This window comes from Molothrus ater, chromosome 4 (genome assembly GCF_012460135.2).
Source record: "Molothrus ater isolate BHLD 08-10-18 breed brown headed cowbird chromosome 4, BPBGC_Mater_1.1, whole genome shotgun sequence".
Classification (NCBI taxonomy): Eukaryota; Metazoa; Chordata; class Aves; order Passeriformes; family Icteridae; genus Molothrus; species Molothrus ater.
This window is the reverse complement of record NC_050481.2, coordinates 71,105,078-71,119,307: the sequence shown is the minus strand read 5'-3', so window position 1 is coordinate 71,119,307 and position 14,230 is coordinate 71,105,078. Positions and strand designations below refer to the sequence as shown.

Below are 14,230 nucleotides of genomic sequence, written 5' to 3'. Positions count from 1 at the left end.
AATTTTTGGAGATCTTTTTGAAATTTTTGGGAGATTTTTGGTAGATTTATTTGGGAATTGATTTGGGAATTTTGGGGGATTATGTCAGAATTATTTTTTAATTTTGGGGCATTTTTGTGGAAATGTTGGGGGATTTTTTGTTGTTGTTGTTGTTGTTGATTTTTTGGGGGGATTTCTTGTGATTTTTGGGAGATTTTTTTAATTTTGGGGGGACTTTCTAATTTCAGGGGGATTTTTGGGGGGGGAGTTTTTGGTGGATCTGGGGGATTTTTTTTTAATTTTTGGGGAGTTTTTGGTGGATTTTTGGGGGAATTTTGGGGACTTGGGGGTGAGGGGGTTGGGAGTTTTTGGGAATTGGAAAGAATGGGAATGGCAGAATTGCTGAGGTTTTTGTGGGATTCTTTATGTTTTAGATCTCAAAATAACAAGGAAATGGTCTTTAAATAAGAAAAAAAAAACACTGAGGAAAATGTTTTTAAATCCCAAGAAAAACAAGGAAAATATCCTTTGAATCACAGAAAAACCAAGAAAATGTTTTTCAAGTCCCAAAAACAAAAATAAGAGACCCATGGAAATATTCTTTAAAATCCAAGGAAAATGCCCTTTAAATCCATTGAAAATGTTTTTTAAATCCTAAAAATCCAAGGATGTATTTTTTAAATCCCAAAAAATCCAAGACATATCCCCCCAAAACCCCAGAAACTATTTTGAAAATCACTAAATCCAGGAAAAATATCTTTTAAATCCCAAAAACCCCAAGTTAGTTCCACCTTTAAGACCCATTTTAAAGTGACTTTTAACCCTTTTTATGCTTAAAAAATGGCGGGGGAAAACCAAGGCGTTCCAGCAGGTTTAAGAATTCTCATTTTATCCATAAGTTAAGGAATTACCAGGATTTTTTTCCCTCAGGCCATCCTGCACCTGGACAGCCCCAAATCCGCGCGCTCCATGCACAGCTTCCTGCAGCAGTATCCTTATTCCATAGGAGAGCACACACTCACCTGCTCCTTGTCCTCCCACGGAGACATTCCTGAGGTAAAAATTCCCTATTTTCCACCATCCGGCTTTTTTTTGGGCATGGGAGAATGTTCCTGCAAAGAGCTGCAGGATGGGATTTCCGTCACGGTTGGGATTTTCCCCCTCAGGGCCAAGATTTTCCCTCACGGTTGGAATTTTCCCTCAGGGTTTGGGATTTTTTTTTCCCTCAGGGTTGGAATTTTCCCATCAGGACTGGAATTTTCCCCTCAGGATTGGGATTTCCTCTCAGGGTTGGGATATTTTCCCTCAAGGATGGGATTTCCCTCACAGTCAGAATTTTTTTCCCTCAGGGTTGGAATTTTCCCCTCAGGATTGGAATTTTTCCCTCAGGGTCAGGATTTTCCCTCAGGGTTGGGATTTTTCCCTCAGAGTTTGGGATTTTTCCCCTCAAATATGGGATTTCCCTCACAGTCACAATTTTTTTCCCTTAGGGTTGGAATTTCCCCCTCAGGATTGGAATTTTCCCTCATGATTGGGATTTCCTCTCAGGGTTGGGATTTTTCCCCCCCCCAGGTCAGGATTTTCCCTCAGGGTTGGAATTTTCCCTTAGGTTTGGGACTTTTTCCCTCAGGATTTAGGACTTTTTCCCTCAAGGATGGGATTTCCTCTCAGGTTTGGGATTTTTCCCTCAAGGATAGGATTTTACCCTCAGGGTTGGGAATTTTATCTCTAGGTTGGGATTTCCCTCAGGGTCATGATTTTCTGCCTCAGGGTTGGAATTTTCCCTCAGGGTTGGGATTTCCGCCCCCCCCAGGGTCAGGATCTTCCCTCAGGATTTGGATTTTTCCCTCAGGGTTTGGAATTTTTTCCCTGAAGGATGGGATTTCCTTCACAGTCAGAATTTTTTTCCCTCAGGATTGGAATTTTTCCCTCAGGGTCAGGATTTTCCCTCAGGGTTTGGGATTTTTTCCCTCAAGGATGGGATTTCCCTCACAGTCACAATTTTTTTTCCCTCAGGGTTGGAATTTTCCCCTCATGATTGGGATTTCCTCTCAGGGTTGGGATTTCCCCCCCCGCCCCGGGTCAGGATTTTCCCTCAGGGTTGGAATTTTCCCTTAGGTTTGGGAACTTTTTCCCTCAGGATTTGGGATTTTCTCCCTCAAGGATGGGATTTCCCTCTGGGCCAGGATTTTCACTCAGGGTTGGAATTTTTTCCCTCAGAGCCTGATTTTTGCCTCAGGGTTGGGATTTTTCCCTCAGAGTTTGGGATTTTTTCCCTCAAGGATGGGATTTCCCTCAGGATTGGGATTTTTCCTTCAAGGATAGGATTTTACCCTCAGGACTGGGAATTTTACCTCTAGGTTGGGATTTCCCTCAGTGCCACGATTTTCTGCCTCAGGGCTGGGATTTTTCCTCAGGGTTGGGATTTTTTCCCTCAGGGTTGGGATTTTTCCCCTCAGGATTGGAATTTCCCCCTCAGGATTGGAATTTTTCCCTCAGGATTGGGATTTCCTCTCAGGGTTGGGATTTGTCTCCCCTGGGTCAGAATTTTCCCTCAGGGTTGGAATTTTCCCTTAGGTTTGGGAACTTTTTCCCTCAGGATTTGGGATTTTTTCCCTCAAGGATGGGATTTTACCCTCAGGACTGGGAATTTTACCTCTAGGTTGGGATTTCCCTCAGGGCCAAGATTTTCTGCCTCAGGGCTGGGATTTTCCCTCAGGGTTGGGATTTTTCCCTCAGAGTTTGGGAGTTTTCCCTTCAAGGTTGGGATTTCCCTCAGGATTGGGATTTTTCCTTATGGTTCAGGTTTTTTTCCTTCAAGGATGGTATTTTTTCCTCAGGGTTGGAATTTTCCCCTCAGGGCTGGGATTTCCTCTCAGGGTTGGGATTTTTTCCCTGAAGGATGGGATTTCCCTCACAGTCAGAATTTTTTTCCCTCAGGGTTGGAATTTCCCCCTCAGGATTGGAATTTTTCCCTCAGGATTGGGATTTCCTCTCAGGGTTGGGATTTGTCTCCCCTGGGTCAGAATTTTCCCTCAGGGTTGGAATTTTCCCTTAGGTTTGGGAACTTTTTCCCTCAGGATTTGGGATTTTTTCCCTCAAGAATGGGATTTCCTCTCAGGTTTGGGATTTTTCCCTCAAGGATAGGATTTTACCCTCAGGGTTGGGAATTTTACCTCTAGGTTGGGATTTCCCTCAGGGTCATGATTTTCTGCCTCAGGGTTGGAATTTTCCCTCAGGGTTGGGATTTCCGCCCCCCCCCCCTCCAGGGTCAGGATCTTCCTTCAGGATTTGGATTTTTCCCTCAGGATTTGGAATTTTTTCCCTGAAGGATGGGATTTCCCTCACAGTCAGAATTTTTTTCCCTCAGGGTTGGAATTTTCCCCTCAGGACTGGAATTTTCCCCTCAGGATTGGGATTTCCTCTCAGGGTTGGGATTTTTCTCCCCCGGGTCAGAATTTTCCCTCAGGGTTGGAATTTTCCCTTAGGTTTGGGAACTTTTTCCCTCAGGATTTGGGATTTTTTCCCTCAAGAATGGGATTTCCCTCTGGGCCAGGATTTTCTCTCAGGGTTGGAATTTTTTCCCTCAGAGCCTGATTTTTGCCTCAGGGTTGGGATTTTTCCCTCAGAGTTTGGGATTTTTTCCCTCAAGAATGGGATTTCCCTCAGGATTGGGATTTTTCCCTCAAGGATAGGATTTTACCCTCAGGACTGGGAATTTTACCTCTAGGTTGGGATTTCCCTCAGTGCCACGATTTTCTGCCTCAGGGCTGGGATTTTCCCTCAGGGTTGGGATTTTTTCCCTCAGGGTTGGGATTTTTCCCCTCAGGATTGGAATTTTCCCCTCAGGATTGGAATTTTTCCCTCAGGATTGGGATTTCCTCTCAGGGTTGGGATTTCCCCCCCCCCCCCGGGTCAGAATTTTCCCTCAGGGTTGGAATTTTCCCTTAGGTTTGGGAACTTTTTCCCTCAGGATTGGGATTTTTTCCCTCAAGAATGGGATTTCCCTCAGTGCCACGATTTTCGGCCTCAGGGCTGGGATTTTTCCTCAGGATTGGGACTTTTCCCTCAGGATTGGGATTTTTCCCTGAGGATTTAGGTTTTTCCCTTAAGGATGGTATTTTTTTCCCTCAGGATCGTGATTTTTCCTTAGGGATTGGTATTTTTTTCCTTCAAGGATGGGATTTTTTCCTCAGGGTTGGATTTTTCTCTCAGGATTGAGGTTTTCCTGTTAGGGTTGTTGATTTTTCCTTCAGGTCTGGGATTTCCCTCAGAGATTGGGATTGTTCTCTTCAAAGATGATGTTTTTCCCTCAAGGTTGGGATTTTCCCCTCAGGATTGAGATTTCCCCCTCAGGTTGGGATTTTCCCCATCAGGTTTGGGATTTTTCTCTCAGAGTTGGAGTTCTTCCCTCAGATTGGGATTTTCCCCTCAGGGGTTGGGATTTTCCTCTCAATGTTGGGGTTTTCTTCAAGGATGGAATTTTTCCCTTAGGATTGGGATTTTTCCTTCAGGATTGAGATTTCCCCCTCAGATTGGGATTTTCCCCTTCAGAATTGGAATTTTCCCTTCAGGGTTTGGGATTTTCCCCTCACAGTTTGAGATTTCCTTCAAGGATGGAATTTACCTCAGAGTTTGGGATTTTTTTCCTCGAGGGTAGCATTTCCCTCGGGATCGTGATTTTTCCCTCAGGGTTGGGATATTTTCTTCAGGGCTGGGATTTCACCCTCAGGGATTGGGATTTTTGTTTTTCAGGCAGAAACCGGGAAAAAGGAAGTGAAGAGAGAGGACGGGAGCAAAGGAAGGTACAGCCTGCAAGGATTTTTGGGAAATTTATCCATTTCTTTTCTCTCTTGGAATGTTCATCCACGATTAGGGATTGCTGAGCCTCCCTCCAGCTGTGCCCTGCTGCTCCTCCTTCCCAGACCATGTCCTGCAGAGACAAAATATTTGGGATTCATTAAAAAAATCATGGAAAAATGGCGTGAAATCCCAATTTCTGTGGAGTTTTTCCTTGTTTTTTTTCCCCTGCTCAGGTCCTGGCTCCTCCTGTTGCTTTCATTCCATCCTGCAGCTCTTCCCTCTATCCCTGCCTCTGCAATGCCTTTTCCCAACTGCTGAATTCCCAGAAATTTTTAGGAATTTTTGTTAAATATGGCTTCGATCCCTTTTTCCTGTGATTCCAACTCGGATTTTTGGATGAGTTTTGTTGTTATAACCCCCAAATTGTGTAAGGATCATTCTCAAATTTAAGGAATTCTGTTATGGAAAAGCTCTGTATTCCCAGATCTCGTTTCTTTCCTTATCATTCCATGAAACTGCTGAATTTTGGGAGCATTAATTCCCAAATTAACGGGAATCTCTTCCTCACAGCCACTTCTTGATTCCAGACTAGTGGGATTTAAAATTAAAATTAAAATTAAAATGTGACTTTTTCATTAATCCCAGCTCCTGGAAAGTTGGAAAATGGACATTTTTCCTGTTCCACACATTTTACACAAAATTATTTCATTTCATAGGGAGCAGAAAAGACCAGAATTATTATTTTAATTGTTAATTAGTAATTATTTCTATGAAGCTTTAATTAATTAAACTCAGCTCCTGGACTCTGCCTTTCCCAGGCTGTGTTTTCTATGAATCCAGGGGGAAGTTTTCCATGAATCCCAGGAGTTTTCCATGAATCCCAGTAGAAAACAAACTGAGCACAGCCAGAAATGTTGAATTGATGGGAAAATCCCTTTGGAGGATCCCAAATCCCGCTCTCCTGGATAATCCTGATTTTTTCCAGGTTTTGGAGCAGAAATTCCCTGCTGGAATTCTGCTGGAATGGGTGCTCCAGGCCCAGCCATCCCTAATTCCAGCACTTCCCAAGCTCATGCTGTGGGATTCTTTCCTTCAGTGAAGTCTTTGGAATTCCCTGGAAAGCTCCATCCTGTGGCACCTTGGGCTGTGTTATCCCAGAGGGTTCTCCATGGAAAACAGGGATTTTAAACCCAAACCAAAACCTGATCCCAAATCCAATCCCAAATCCAGACCTGCTCTCTGGGGATTGGGAACTGCAGACAGAGCAAAGCTCCTCTAATGCTCTTATCCAGGAGCTGCCTTTTGGTGGGGTAGTCCCAATTTTCCCTCTGTGGGATGGAAATTTTCTGAGACCTGAGGTCTCCAAAATGTGAATTTTTCACCTCAAGTGTCGCCTTTTCCCGCAGAATTCCCAGTCCCATTTCCTCATGCTCCAGGAAAACTCCCACCGGTGGCATCCAGAGCTTTCTGAGACTTCTGGAATTCTCTCCCCATGGTTTGATTTTTGTTTCTTTTAAATGCTTTTAGCTCTGGCTTGAAAAAAATTCCAGAGGGATCGGGAACGGTGCAAAAACCAGCTGGGAATCCATCAGGAGAGGCCAGGAAAGGCCAAATTCCCACCCCAAATGTCCCGGAGGAGATTCCAGCGGGACAACTGGAGATTCCTGAGTCGCAGGCAGGAGGAGCAGCGAGGGAATCTCCTGCAAGGATGGATGTGGAGGGGTCGGATCCTGGAATTCCTGTGGATCCTGCTGGCAGCAAATCGCCCGGAGCGAGGTTGGAGGAGAAACCGGCGCCACTTTCCGGAGCGGGGACGGACAAATCTCAGGATGAGCCGGAGCTGGAAATCCAAAAGGAGGGTGAGGAACCCTCTGCTCCCGCCGTGGAGCCTCTGGAATCATCTAGCAAGGCCACCCCAGCAGCTGGAGGAACGCCAGGAGCCATCCCTGGAATGTCCCCGAGCTCGGAGGAGGCTCCCACGGTGTCGCCCGGTGTCACCCAGCCCAGCACGGAGCCGCCTGCTCCGGAAAAAACTCCCGTTCCCGAGGCTGGGAAAAGCAACCAGGAAACGTCCACGGAGAGGAAAGCTGTCCCAAAAACTCTGGATGCTCCAGGGAAAAAACTGGATGCGGCTGGAGCAGAGAGAGAGGCGACAGCGGAGGAATCCGTGCTCAAAATCGGGGAAAATCCGGGGAAGACTGGGGGCAAGGCTGGGACAGAGCTGGAGAAAACACCTGGAAAAACATCATCCAAGGGTGGGGAGAACTCTGGGAATGCTGTTGGTGAGATGCACGGGGGAAGTTCGGTTAAAATCCCACAAAATAAAGGGATGGGAGCTGCAAAATCTGAAGAAAACCGCGCGGCAGCTCCGGTAAATCCCGCTGCGTCCCTGAAGGAATCTTGCATTGGGAAAACGCTTTTGAAGGCAGTGGTGTCTGTCCCGGACATCCTGAAGCAGAAAATTCCCGTCAGGATCACCGAGCCTTCCCTGGGAAGAGCTGGAGAGCAGAAAATCCCCCCCAAAGCGGGGCTGGAGAAGAAAATCCCACCCAAAACCGTGGCTCAGCCAGGAGCTGGGAACAGCCAGTGGAAAGGGAATGGAAATTCCGGAGTGGACGCACAGGGAGACGGTGGGAAGAGCTCATCCCAGCAGGAAAAGGATTCCCAGCTGGAATCTCGGGCAAGTTCAAAGCAGAGCCAGCCGGGAGAGAGCGGAACATCTGGCAAGAAGGAAAATCCTGGTGGGAATCAGGTGAGGAGGGCAGGAATGCCCAGGCGTTCCCTGGGCTTCTCCCACTCTGGGTTTCTGGGATCATCCCTTCTCCATAAATCCTGGGGCCGCCAGAGGAGCTGCTGGGCAGCCTGTTCCTTTTAGCTGCACCACGAGGGCGGAACTGGTTGGAAAATCCTATGGAAGTTGTTTTGGAAGTGAATCCAAACTGAATTCCTTGGAGCAGCTCCAAGTGGGAATAAAGCCCGTGTCCTCTGGGGAGGTGGAATTGGCTTTTCCAAGCCCTGCACAGATGGAAAAGGGGCTCCTGAGCCAGGTGTCAACTGTTGGTGGCAAATACCTGGAGCCATGAAGACATCCCAGAGCAGCTCTTTGGTCCTAACAAAGCTGTGCTCGGTGAGGATTGGGATTTCCTGGGATTTCATGCAATTTTTTGTCCCATTTTCCAGGCTCCTGGTGGGGGCGGTGCTGCAGCTTGGAAAAGCGGCACTGGCAGCACTGGAAAACAGAAGGAGGTAAGGATGGAAAACCGTGGGATTAAAAGGATGGAGTGTATGGAAATGGGGACTTCTGATGTTCCAGGGGGTGGGATTGGTTGGGATTTAAGGTCTTCTCCAACCCAAACCATTCCAGGATTCCAGGATGTTCCTGCTCTCAGGAATCTTTCCCCTCTTCCCAAAATGAGATCGCCAAATTCCTGCCCCTTTTCCTTCTGGTGTCCATGGATCCCACGGGCTCTGGGGTGCTGGAATCCCTTTGGATCCATTCCCTTTGGATCTCTCCAGTCCCTATTTCCAGGCTCACGGAGCTGGGGCCACCAGGAAACCCCAGCTGGGGTCAGATCCCGTAAATCCATCCCCAAATCCCAGTTTCCCAGTTTGTGTTAAATATCCATGAAAATGTGAGGGTAGGATGGAATATTTTGGCAGAAAAAGTAACAAAAATTCAGAATTCTGCATGGAAGAAATCAGAGTCATCATTTGGGGTGGAGCACCCGTTCCTTTGGAGCCAGAACTTTGAATTGGCAGGAATTTCATCTGTTGAACTTTATCCACTGAATTTTATCCACTAAATTTTATCCCTTCAATTTTATTCATTGACCTTTCTCCACTGAATTTCATCCATTGATTTTTTTCCATTGAATTTCATCCATTGAATTTTATCCATTGGATTTTATCTGTTGAACTTTATCCACTGAATTTTATCCACTAAATTTTGTCCGTTCAGTTTTATCCACTGAATTTTATGTACTATATTTTATCCCTTCAATTTTATCCTTTGGCCTTTCTCCACTGAATTTCATCCACTGAATTTCATCCGTTGAATTTTGTCCCTTGAACTTTTTCCGCTGGATTTTATCCACTTAATTTTGTCCCTTTAATTTTATCCACTGAATTTTATCAGTTGTATTTTATCCGCTGAATTTTGTCCATTGACCTTTATCCCACTGGATTTTATCCTTTGATTTTTATCCGCCGAATTTCATCCATTGAATTTTACCCATGGAATTTTATGCCCTATTGATCCGCTGCGATTTTTGCAAAGGACTTTGGCTTCCTGAACTAAACCTGAGTTAATTTAAATTAATTACTCAGAAATGTTGAATTTCTGAGTCATTAATTTAAATTAACTCAGGTTTAAGCTGCAATTTAAGCCCTGACCACTTTTTTTTTTTTTTTTCCACTCAAATTAAATTTGGGGTTATTTTTTGGATCCAGCATGTGTGGATGTTCCTCCTGGAGATGACAGTTAACTATTCCATTCCCAGGAGGAAGAGCTCTTCCTGTTTAACCTGGATCAGTTCATCATGGTGGACGAGATTAAACCTGAGTTAATTTAAATTAATGACTCAGAAATGTTGAATTTCTGAGTCATTAATTTAAATTAACTCAGGTTTAAGCTGCAATTTAAGCCCTGACCAATTTTTTTTTTTTTGTTTTTTCACTCTCAAATACAATTTGGGGTTATTTTTTGGATCCTGCTGGAGATGACAGTTGAATATTCCATTCCCAGGAGGAAGAGCTCTTCCCGTTTAACCTGGACGAGTTTGTCACGGTGGACGAGGTGCTGGAGGAATCCGAGTCTCCGGTGATGCCGCGGCGGAACCCCCCGAGGGGGAAGAGAAAAGAAGCCCCCAAAGCCAACCCTTCGGAGCCGGCGCCCAAGAAGAGGAAAGGGAAGAGTTGCGGAGCCGAAGGTGAGCTGTCCTTTGTCACCTTGGATGAGATCGGGGAGGAGGAGGAGGACGCCCCGGTGCCGCTGCCGGGCGTCGACCCCCAGGGCCTGGTGGTGGTGGATGAGGTGGTGGAAGAGGAGGAGCTGTCGGAAGCGGTGAAGGATCCGCAGGCGCTGCTGACGCTGGATGAGATCTCGGAGCAGGAGGAGCCGGGCTCCCACGGGAATGGGCCCCGGGCGGAATTTGAGGAGCGGGATCTGAAGGCCGAGCCCTTGGTGACCGTGGATGAGATTGGGGAGGTGGAGGAGCTGCCCCTCAACGAGCCCACGGAGCTGAGCGCCGCCGAGGAGGGGAAAACCAATCCCGGGGATGGCGCGGCCTCCCAGGTGCCCGATGATCCCAACGCCTTGGTGACCGTGGATGAGATCCAGGAGGACAACGAGGACAATCCTCTGGTGACTCTGGATGAGGTTAACGAGGATGAGGATGATTTCCTGGCCGACTTCAATCACCTCAAAGAGGAACTAAACTTTGTTACAGTCGACGAAGTCGGCGATGAGGAAGAAGAAAACACTTTCCCAGGGAAGAACCCACCCGAGGATGAAGATGACGAAGATATTGTTGCTGTTGCAGGACCAGAAGAAATGGGAATTCTAGGAGATACAAATCCAGAGGATGAAATGGCTGAAATCTCCAAGCCAAAAGGTGAGGAACATCAAGGCCGGCTTGGACGAGGCTTGGAGCCAGCTGGGCTGGTGGAAGGTGTCCCTGTCCATGTCTCTTAGGTGCCTCCCGAGCCAAACCATTCCATGGTTCCATTCCATCGCTCCATGGTTCTGTTCCATGATTCCATTCCATCACTCCACGATTCCATGATTCCATCCCAACATGCATTTCTGTCTCCAGCAGCTCAGCTGGGATCAGAAGATGCAGAACCAAAGTCTCAGCCGAAGAAAACGACTTTTCCAGGTGTCCCCAAGACGCAGAGCACTCCCAAAGGTAAATCCAAAGGAATCCCCTGAAATGCTCCAGGTTTTCCTGGCTGGAAGATTCTGTCCTGCCCGTTTGAAAACTCCTCCTGTGCCTCACCACCACAGAGAACCTCAAAGTCAGGGCCCAGAATCCATGGTTTTTCTTGGCTCTTCCAAATCCACGTTTAACTAGTTGGTTAAACTCAGAAGCCTCTCATGGAGAGTTTTTTTCTGGAAATTTCCAAATCCAGGTGGAATTATTGATTATTAGTGGGGTGCAGTGTGGTGTCTCCTGAGGGTTCCCATCCTCTGGCGAGTTTTATTCCCAACATTCAGTGTCTGGAAAGGAGGGAATTGCTGCCAGGGCTGTGAAATGAGGGTGTAGGGATGTAGTGAATTCCATGAGGTCAGGAATTGTTCCAGCTTCCATGGGGTCAGTCCTTCAGGAACTGCTCCAACATGAGTCACTTCCATGGAGTCTTTCCTTCAGGAGCTGCTCTAGTGTGGGTCCCTTTTTCCATGGGATCAATCCTTCAGGAGCTGCTCCAGCTTCTGTGGGGTCAGTCCTTCAGGAACTTCCTGAATTTCCATGGAATCAGTCCTTCAGGAACTGCTCCCACTTCCATGGGGTCAGTTCTTTAGGAACTGCTCCAGCACAGGTCACTTTTCCATGGAGTCTTTCCTTCAGGAACTGCTCCAGTGTGGGTCATTCTTCCATGGGATCAATCAATCCTTCAGGAACAGGCTGCTCCAACATGGGTCACTTTTCCATGGGCTCAGTCCTTCAGGAATTGTTCCGATTTCTGTGGGCTCAGTTCTTCAGGAACTGGTCCAACTTCCATGGGGTCAGTCCTTCAGGAGCTGCTCCAACATGAGTCATTTTTCCATGGAGTCTTTCCTTCAGGAATTGTTCCAACTTCCATGGGGTCAATCCTTCAGGAACAGGCTGCTCCAACGTGGATCACTTTTCCATGGGATCAGTTCTTCAGGAACTGCTCCAACTTCCATGGGGTCAGTTTTTCAGGAACTGCTTCAGTGTGGGTCACTCTTCCCTGGGATTAATCCTTCAGGAAGGTGGGTCACTTTTCCATGGGGTCAGTCCTTCAGGAATAGGTTGCTCCAACATGGGTCACTTTTCCATGGGGCCAGTCCTTCAGGAACTGCTCCAACTTCCACGAGATTGGTTGCTTTATTCCCAGGAAATGGTGTGTATATTGGAACTGGAGATGACCTGTGGATTGAAGTGTGGCAGGGACCAGCTTGGGTGAAAAACCTGATTTTTTAGGAATGTTAAAGATCTGCAATTTCCCCCTGAGGAATCACAGATTATTCCCCAGATTTGGCTAAAGGAAAGGTGGGGTTGGAATATTTCTGGGAGCTGTGTGTGGTGACTGTGGTGTATCCTCAGCTCTGGACATCCTGGTCCCAAAGGCCGGATTCTTCTGCCAGATTTGCTCCCTCTTCTACGCCGACGAACCCTCCATGATCAACCACTGCAGGACCCCCCTGCACCGGCAGAACATGGAGGTACCACCAGAAAAACGGGAATATCCCCCCAAATCCTTGGATTCAGGGGTGCCGAGAATTCCCTGGGAGTTCACGTGTGATGGAGTTTGGGAATGCAGTGGGAATATGGAATATTTTTATTCCATGCCCAGATTGTGGGGGATCCTGACCCCTGAGATTTGGTTACGTTCCCCTCAGGAGCTTCCCATGCGGAATTTGGGGGTTTTTATGGGACAAATCCCACCTTGGCCATGGGAGGAGCTGATTAAACCTGGCCCGGGTGTTCCTGGCCCAGGTTTTAGGGGATAACCCCGGAATATCCCTGCAGCACCATCTCTTCTCCCTTCTCCACAGAAATTCATGGCCAAGCAGCAGGAAAGCGGCGGGGAGGAGCCGAGTTCCAGGTGATGGAGCTTCCCAGGAACCACACTTCGGGGCCAGTCAGTTCTGTGTGTTCGGATTTCCTTTGTCATTCGGGGGCGGGAAGGAGCATCCACGGTGTAAAAAATCGGAGCTGGGAACAGACCAAACCCAAAGCAGCAGGAGAGGGTTGGAATTGTGTCTCCGATCATCCGACGTGGGAGAGACTGTTCCAGGTGTCTCCAGGAAATAAATGTTCTTACTGTATAGTTACCCCAGGGCTCGAGTTTGGGGTCATTCCTTGGGGTTTGGTGACTCTGGGTGACACTGGCGATCCAGGGGATCCATGGAGAGAGTCAAGGGAAGGGTCTGGAGCTCCAGGAGCAGCTGAGGGAGCTGGGAAAGGGTCTCAGCCTGGAGAAAAGGGGGATCAGGGGGGACCTTCAGGCTCTGCACAACTCCCTGGATTCTTGGAGCCAGGAGTTGGGATCTGGTCCCCGGGAACAGCCTCAGGCTGGGCCAGGTGGGATATTGGAAAAATTCCTCCTTGGAAAGGGCTGTCCGGCCCTGGCAGGGGTGCAGTGCCCATCCCTGGGGGGATTTACCAGCCCTGGGCATGTGGCACTTGGGGACACGGTCAGTGGTGGCCTTGGCAAACCCGGACTCGATGGTCTCAGAGGGTTTTTCCCAACCCAAACAATTCCATGAGTCCCTGCCCTCCACCCAACCTGCCCCCAGCCCCCTCAGTTCCATGGTGACATTCCAAACTTGGGGACAACCCTGGAGCACTGAACCCCTCCTGGGGCTCGTTAGCAGCCAACAGAGCCGCAGGAATTCGGGAATTCCTTTAATTCCTTTAATTCCTTTGCTCGTGGACGGGCACCCCCTGCCTTTTTGGGGAGCACATGGGAACCATTTCTCCCCGTGGATTTCAGCCAGGTGAGTCAGAAGGGGAAACTCGGATTAAACTCCCTGGGAATGCTGAACTTCTCTAAGGTGGGATCAGTGCCAGGCTCCGTGTGGGAAAGGCCCTGGAGGTCAGGACGGGCAGGGCTGGAGGGCGCTGGCCCTGGCACCGATGGTGGCGGTGGGGATGTGCCCCCTGCTCTGTTGGCTGACCCTGGGCACAGCTCCTGGTCAAGAAAGTCTTTCCCACTGGGACATCTCTTGGTTGGCAAAGTCTTCCCGCTGGGACAGAATTTCGTGTCCCTTGACATTCCTGTGACACTGCTCTGGGGGTCTCTCGGTGTCCCCTTGGCATGGGTCTCTTCATCAGTGAATTCTTCCATCTGGGACATCTCGTGGTTGATGAATTCTTCCATCTGGGACATCTCCTGGTGGATTAAGTCCTCCCATTGGGACAGAGTTTTGTATCCATCGACTTTCCCTTGGTGCCGTTCTTGGTGTCTCTTGGCTTTTCCTTGGCACGGGTCTTGGTTGATGGATTCTTCCTTTTGGGACATCTTGTGGTTGGTGAATTCTTCCATGTGAGATGTCTCATGGTTGATGGATCCTTCCATTTGGGACATCTCATGATTGATTAATTCTTCCATGTGCGGCATCTTGTGGTTGATGGATTCCTCCATTTGGGACATCTCCTGGTGGATTAAGTCTTCCCATTGGGGCAGAGTTTTGTATCCCTTGACGTTCCCTTGGCACCATTCTTGGTGTCTCCTGGCTTTTCCTTGGCACAGCTCTTGGTCA

The 14,230-nt window shown here is 48.1% G+C and overlaps 1 protein-coding gene across 2 annotated transcripts; it reads left to right on the top strand.

Moving 5' to 3' along the window:
• The first annotated feature begins 891 nt into the window (after window positions 1–891).
• ZNF638 (zinc finger protein 638) lies at window positions 892–12,800 on the top strand. Of its 2 annotated transcripts, none has more exons than XM_036382637.2 (8): window positions 892–1,035; window positions 4,735–4,784; window positions 6,310–7,534; window positions 7,963–8,028; window positions 9,527–10,394; window positions 10,599–10,688; window positions 12,069–12,187; window positions 12,521–12,800. In XM_036382637.2, the coding sequence occupies exons 1-8, from the start codon at window positions 949–951 to the stop codon at window positions 12,572–12,574; spliced, it is 2,559 nt and encodes an 852-aa protein (XP_036238530.1). In that variant the 5' UTR covers window positions 892–948; the 3' UTR covers window positions 12,575–12,800. The 2 variants fall into 2 exon arrangements, with proteins under 2 accessions (XP_036238530.1, XP_036238528.1); XM_036382635.2 differs by having other exon boundaries at window positions 10,596–10,688.
• The last annotated feature ends 1,430 nt before the right edge of the window (window positions 12,801–14,230 follow it).

Coding starts and splice junctions, on each gene's coding strand:
- ZNF638 (XM_036382635.2), top strand. CDS start 949: ATGCACAGCTTCCTGCAGCAGTATCCTTATTCCATAGGAGAGCACACA. Junction 10,395..10,595: donor TGAAATCTCCAAGCCAAAAG/GTGAGGAACATC, acceptor TTCTGTCTCCAG/CAGCTCAGCTGGGATCAGAA. Junction 12,188..12,520: donor TGCACCGGCAGAACATGGAG/GTACCACCAGAA, acceptor CCTTCTCCACAG/AAATTCATGGCCAAGCAGCA.